The 7424-nt window shown below is 40.4% G+C and overlaps 1 protein-coding gene across 6 annotated transcripts in view; it reads right to left on the reverse strand.

Moving 5' to 3' along the window:
- Window positions 1–6805, reverse strand: part of CEP112 (centrosomal protein 112) — a 379853-nt gene extending 373048 nt beyond the window's left edge. For 5 of the 6 annotated variants that reach the window (XM_056854861.1, XM_056854869.1, XM_056854853.1 and 2 more), the window contains exons 1-3: window positions 6697–6805; window positions 5531–5721; window positions 1612–1781 (exon numbers count right to left, since the gene is read on the reverse strand). In XM_056854861.1, coding sequence (XP_056710839.1) covers window positions 1612–1781; window positions 5531–5721; window positions 6697–6796 — 461 coding nt within the window. In that variant the 5' untranslated portion in view covers window positions 6797–6805. The remainder of the gene's footprint in view (window positions 1–1611; window positions 1782–5530; window positions 5722–6696) is intronic. The other variant, XM_056854881.1, reaches the window with a different exon arrangement.
- Between the last annotated feature and the right edge of the window lie 619 nt (window positions 6806–7424).

Genomic DNA, 7424 nt, shown 5'->3' on the forward strand with positions numbered 1-7424 from the left:
TCCCCTAATGGGGACCCAAAGCGGCTTATATTATTCTTTTCTCCTCCATTTTACCCTCACAACAACCCTGTGAGGAAGGTTAGGCTGAGAGAGTGTGACTGGCCCAAGGACACCCAGCGAGTTTCCATGGCACAAGAGGGGATTTGAACCTGTGTCTCCCAGGTTCTTAACCACTCTAACACACTGGCTGTCACTGTTCAAACTGTGCTCCCCGACTGTAAAGCAAGTTGTACTATATATAGACATGGACACAAGCTATGCAGAATCATAATGTGGTGAGAAAACAACAATCGTAATATGGTGCTGTGCACTTTAACAAGCTATTTCATCAAATTATATAACTGAAACATGATTTCCAACAACTTTTCCAAGCAACACCAAATAAAGTAAGGTAAAGATCCTAACTAGAATTGAATAAAGTTTTTAAATACAGAATCCCACTTTTAAAAGCAGTTAGTGTCTCTGATCCCTCAAATTCTTGGGCCATTCACAACACCATTATTAGTATCATCAGGATTAGGATTGTGCTTAGTATTTTACACAAAGGTCAAGTTCCCTCCCCTGAGGAGTTTACCATCTAAATTCTGACTGTGGGATGCAACAAAGTAAGGAGAGGAAAGAATGGCAAAGTTAATAAGGAGTAAGCCTTCTTGACATTTCAGCAATGAAACTCTGATGGGGGGGTAAGCACTTTCAGAAGATCATCCTGATGTTCCTCAGACATGATCCTGAAAAATAAATATAAAACTACAAAGTTTAACCCAAGCTATCTCCAGTACACAATGAAATGTATCCAATATACTCTGGGTTTCTCCAGTACAAAAGGATGACCTGAGTTCAGGAAAGGGAGAAGTGCAGAGCGGCTTACACTTTACATCATAAAACCTTCCTTCAAAGCAGCAAATTTAAACAAGTTTTCTTCATCTTGTTTACAACAAAACTGAAAGCCTTATTAACAGGAGAGTCAGCAGTAACGAAGCACCACTAAAATCCTTCACCTCAAGGTGGATCATTTTTAGTCTATGTTTTTAACTTAGTACATGCACCCCCTCAAAACTATCATGTCTAACCCTAAACATGTTATTTACTTTATGTACTTCATTGAGATTTAACAGCCCATAGGCCATACACCAAAATAATTTAAGAAATAGAAATAACAGCACAACTAAATTTAGCCATGACAACTGTGCAATTTTTGCTATAGCCACTAAAAATAACCTTAGTTTGTGAAAGTCTGAGGTAGCTGCGTATTTTAGTAGCCATTTTGCAAGAAATTTCTCCCTGGCTGTGGCATGTTTTGGACAGTACAAAAAGACAAACACATTATGTATATAACTGCCACTGAAACATACATTAACTCAAACACCTATACTGCTCCTTTCCTATAATATGAACTGTTCATAACAAACCTTTTTTAAAAACTGCCACAATGATGTTAATATGCTTTAAAACATCTAAATTATGAATTATTACCTTAAAACGTTTAAGCAGAATAATAATAATAATAAACTTTTATTTATATCCCACCCTCCCTCGGCAAAGCCAGGCTCAGGGCAGCTAACATGAACGAACATTAGTCATGAATTTATGACTGAGATTTCTAGTTCTCACCTGTGTACAACCGGTACAGTTACCAAAGCAGATTTTTCTCTAAAAGAAAGCTTCCAGGACTCATCCAGTTTAGAATCACTTTGTCCCAGCTCTCCCATGACCCAGTCAGGTAATTCTTCTGAGCTGTCACTCCGCACTCTTGTAGAATTTGGCTCATCAAAATAGATGGACTACATTAAAAACATTGGAAATAAAGATGCTTTCTAGAATTGGCCCAGGAATATCTCCTAGCTTTTTTTTAATAAACTCTAATTTCCAGATCTTATGTAATAAGAGCTTAATAAAAAGCCTAATATCACCAAAGAATTGCACACAATTAATTAATACATCCAATTAACAGTGGATAGAGTCGCAAAATTGTTAAGCGGCGAGAACCCTCAGGTTACAACTCAGGTTGCCAAATTTTGTGCTGTCTCTATGAAGCTTCGTAGACTTCTGCTAGAATGATGTTATTGGTACTTATTGCACTTTTTTCTACTCCATCCACTTTTATGTAAAGTGTTCTTAAAATTTATATAAATACGTCTCATTTTTTTAAAAACGCTTTTTTATATTGTTCATGTGAGATTTATTGTTGTATAGTTTTTACTGGTCTGATTGACTGTACCAAAAATATTATTAACATCCAATTAAAATTAATATAGAGCATTCGTTTCCAGAAACTGTTCTGCGCTATAATTTCATGTGCTTGCCATTTGCTTAATAACAGACATGCAAAACCTATGACAAAGTCAATTAACGTAAATTTCTCCATTAGTTTGATAACCATGTTTGTGGTGCTGTCACAGATTAACCTATACTTCTGCAGCACCACAATTTTCCTTGTTATTCTGTATAACCACCTATAAGCAGACAAAAGAGCTAGATCTGTAAGACTATGGGCAAGACAGCTGGAAAGGAAAGCAGCAAGTAAAGGGTGGGCTCTCCTGACACAAGAGCTTTTGCAAGCACAAGGCCTCACTATTCCAACAAGAAGGAAAAATGGTAGAGGATCCAAGAAGCCAATGTGGATGAACAAAGAACTCCATGATGGTTGCTAGGCACTGTAAGTCATCCATCAGAGAGGCCAAAGCTCACAATGAGCTGATTCTGGCCAGGGAGGCTCGCTACAACAAGAAACGTTTCTTCAGACATGTGAGGAGCAAACACAATGGAAAAGAGGCCATAGGCCCACTATTGGGTGAAAATGGAGAAACTCTGACAGAGGACAGATGGAAGCCCTGCTGAGCAAAACCCAACATGGCTTCTGTAAAGGTAGGCGTTGTCTCACTAACCTGTTAGAGTTTTTTGAAAGTTTCAATAAGCATGTGTACAGGAATGAGGCTGTGGACACTGTATATTTGGATTTCCAAAAGGCTTCTGACAAAGTCCCCCACCAAAGACTGCTAAGCAAACCTCATAGTCACAGGATAAGAGGACAAGTCCTCTTATGGAATGAGAGCTGGCTGAAAAATAGGAAGCAGAGAGTAGGAATCAATGGTCAGTTCTCACAATGGAAGGATGTGTGGGACCGGTGCTTTTCAACCTGTTCATCAATGACCTAGAGTTGGGGGTGAACAGTGAGGTGGCCAGGTTTGCAGATGACATCAAATTATTTAGGGTGGGTAAAACAAAATCGGACTGTGAAGAGCTCCAAAAGGATCTCTTCAAACTGGAGGAATGTGCATTAAAATGGCAAATGAGATTCAATGTGAGCAAGTGTAAAGTGATGCATATTGGGGCAAAAAATCCCAACTTCACATATACACTGATGGGATCTGTGCTGGCAGATCTTGGGGTGGTAGTGGATCCCTCGATGAAGATGTCAAGCCAGTGTGCGGCTGCTGTGAAAAAGGCAAATGCCATGCTGGCCATAATTAGACGAGGAATAGAGAATAAAACTGCTGCTGTCATACTGCCCTTGTACAAATCTATGGTGAGACCACACTTGGAATACTGTGTACAGTTCTGGTCACCACACCTCAAAAAGGATATTACAGAGCTTGAGAAGGGGCAGAAAAGAGCAACCAAAATGTTCAGGGGACTAGAGCAACTGCCCTATGAGGAGCAGTTAAAACGCTTAGGGCTGTTCAGCTTGGAAAGAAGGCGGTTAAGGGGAGACATGATAGAAGTCTATAAAATTATGCATGGTATGGAGCGAGTGGACAGGGAGAAGCTTCTCTCTCATAATACTAGAATGTGGGGTCATCTGCTGAAGCTGGAGGGTGAGAGATTCAAAACAGATAAAAGGAAGTATTTCTTCACACAACACATAGTTAAATTGTGGAACTCCCTGCCCCAGGATGTGGTGATGGCTGCCAAATTGGAAGGCTTGAAGAGGGGAGTGGGCATGTTCAGGGAGGACAGGGGTATTCATGGCTACTAGTCAAAATGGATACTAGTCATGATGCATACCTATTCTCTTCAGGATCAGAGGAGCATGCCTATTATATTAGGTGCTTTGGAACACAGGCAGGATAATGCTGCTGCCGTTGTCTTGTTTGTGGGCTTCCTAGAGGCACCTGGTTGGCCACTTGTGTGAACAGACTGCTGGACTTGATGGACCTTGGTCTGATCCAGCATGGCCTTTCCTATGTTCTTATGTAAAGCAGAAAAGCTCAATGCCTATTTTGCCTCAGTTTTTTCCCTGAAGAAGAGAACAGGCTCATCTAGAGATGGCAGTAGAGGTAGTTGAGAAGAACCTGACTGCACTGGATGAGTACAAATCCCCCGGGGCCAAATGGTATGCACCCAAGAGTGCTCAAATAATTTTCTAGAGAGCTTGCAGAGCCTTTGTCTATCATCTTCCAGACCTCTTGGAGGACAGGAGATGTGCCATTAGACTGGAGGAGGGCGAATGTTACCCCAGTTTTCAAAAAAGGGAGGAGGGAAGACCCAGGAAACTACAGGCCAGTCAGTTTGACCTCGGTCCCAGGGAAGATACTGGAGCAGATATTAAAGAGATCAATCTGCAAGCATCTGAAGGACAACTTGGTGATCTGGGGAAGTCAACATGGATTTGTCCCCAACAAGTCCTGCCAGACCAACCTCATTTCCTTCTTTGATCAAGTGACGAGCTTACTGGATTGAGGAAATGTGATCGATGCTGTTTACCTGGATTTCAGTAAAGCTTTTGATAGGGTTCCCTATGATGTTCTGATGGGTAAACTGTGGACTGGACTCTAGGATAGTTAGGTGGATAGGGAACTGGTTGGAGAACCACACACAAAGAGTAGTTATCAGTGGCATTTCATCTGAATGGAAAGAGGTGTCCAGTGGAGTGCCACAGGGCTTGGTACTTTCAATGTTGTAATAAATGATACGGATGAGGGTGTGGAGGGGCTACTCATTAAATCTGTAGATGATACCAAATTGGGAGGAGGGGAAACCACACCAGAAGATAGAGATAGAATTCAACAAGAACTGAACACACTGGAAAAGTGGGCAGATATGAACAAGAAGCAATTCAAGAGGAAGTGCCAAGTTCTACATCTGGGTAACAAAAATGAAGGACATGCATACTGGATGGGGGATACACTTTGGGTAGCAGTGTGTGTGAACAAGATCTTGGGGTGCAGGTAGACTAAGTTAAATATGAGCAGAGACAAAAAAAAGCTAATGCAGTTTTGGGTGCATCAACAGAGGCATAACATCCAAATCGTAAGATGTCATAGTTCCGCTGTATACTGCATTGGCCAGGCCATACCTGACTCTCCACCAAAGTAAAAGCCCCCCCAAAAAAGCTACACCGAAATCAACAAATATTTATCAACTTTTACCTACAAAGTATCAGCAAAACATAATATGCCAAAGCATTTTGTTTAATACTGCACAAAATGCAGTATGCAATTGCAATTCCAATGTCATCTGTGCATATTTCCATAAATACAACATTCTTGTGATCTAACTTGCTTACTATAGCAATAAGTTATATATTCACCATGTACGAAGGAAGGGTTTTCAGCATTCCTGCTTCAGGTTTATGCGTAAAGGGGCCTTCCAGAACACCTCTCTTCAGCATATGCAGCAGAAGTTTTGCATATAGATTCCGGTTCTTTCTATCAACAATCCCTGTACCTGCACCTGAAGGTTCGCACAGTTTTTTAATCCAAAGGGCACATCTCTGACGTTCTGAAAAGGGGAAAAAATTGAGGTGGCAGTAAAACAAATTTAGGAAGTAGAAGTTACGGTGGTCAGCACTTTACTTTTTTTCCCACTGGTAATATAATTTTGCCCAGAAGTCAAAATGTTGTATTGTAAAATAAATGTTAAAGAGCAAAACCATACATCGTAAAAGGAGAGCATACATGTTTTGTGCCATTGTCAGGGGGGCGTTCCCAGGGGTGGAGCTGACATTAGCCAGCTCCCAAACCCCTTTCAGCCCAGGAATGCCCCATATGCTGCAGCGTTGCTATGCCAGCAAAATAGCTGGAGTAGCACTGTGTAACTCCAAGGAGGAGTTTCAGGAATTTCTATTTTTTAGTACATTTATTATGTGTATTTTCCAGCTGGGAAGCGTCTAAGGAGGTTGCACCACTGTGCCGCTCCCAGCTATCAACTAACTACCACCCCCCTTCAGAAATGGGCTGCCCGATTCTAAAAGTTCAAGTTTTTCACATTTACTCACAACATTCCACAAATGTTTGATTTGAAAATGCCACTATAAAATGGATTTATATAAAATAATAGATATTAGCTTCTCCACCAATTCTTTTTTGTCGTCAGGGCAACTCTCTCACCAATAAATATCTTCAGAAGTATGCCCATACCTACACTGAAGTTTCAGTAATATGCAAATTCATCTTAATTTAACAGTTCAATTAATCAGTTTAAAACTGGATGATTAGCTTAATCATAATTTGATGAATAGCTCTAATAAAAACAAAATATACAGATTGTTTTATTATATTAAATACTATCAGTGGTGAGGGTCACAAATTCAGACCACTGAAATGCCACTGTATTTGTTTTCAGTTTTATTTGACATGTCAACCTACATCCATAACATCATTCCAGAGGCAACAGTTTTGGTCACAATGTTGCTGAAATGTCAGTTTAAATGAAATTGTGTTTCAGTTCTAATGTAATGGTCTTAATTCAGATTACCTAATTTATGAGGTAGTTTCAAAACATAAGGCTTCATATCCACAACATAATGATCAAATTCTGCATCCAGTTTCTCCAGTGTTTCTTCTTCACTGTTCATTGTGCTCACTCAACCGTCAGCGTACAAATGTTCTTCAAAAGACAGCTGAAAACATGACACAGAGAAAGGTATGACACCTGTTCCCAAATCAGACTTCTTACCAACTAACAGTACCTCTATCTTGTCTGGATTACATTTCAGCTTTTCCCCCTCTCTCACCCCCTTCAGTAATTTATTTTAAAGTAATTCAAAACTTCTACTGCCATCCCAGGATCTGACAGACATGGGTGAGAAAGATGGTCATCATCCACACATACTACTATCAAAATACAAATCTGTGAATGGCCTCTCGTTTCATGAAGATATTAAATCACATAGGGTACAAAATGGAGTCCTGCAGAATCCACTAGTAAAAGACCATAAGGTAAAGCAGCCAGCCCCTATACCACCTTCTGGAATCTATCATCTAAGTAGAAATGCAGCTGCTGTAGAATGGAGCAACTCAACGCTATGTTGGTATCAGAAGGATACCTTGAAGTAATAGAGCTCAAAGCTGCTGAGAGGTCCAGCAAAACTATCAAGCATGCACTTCCCACATCCATCTCTTGCAATAGACTGTGTGCCAGGATTACCAACAGAGCCATCCTTTGCAGAGCTCAGACTGGAGTAATTTGGCATACGACTGCAC

Source organism: Euleptes europaea, chromosome 1 (assembly GCF_029931775.1).
Source record: "Euleptes europaea isolate rEulEur1 chromosome 1, rEulEur1.hap1, whole genome shotgun sequence".
Classification (NCBI taxonomy): domain Eukaryota; kingdom Metazoa; phylum Chordata; class Lepidosauria; order Squamata; family Sphaerodactylidae; genus Euleptes; species Euleptes europaea.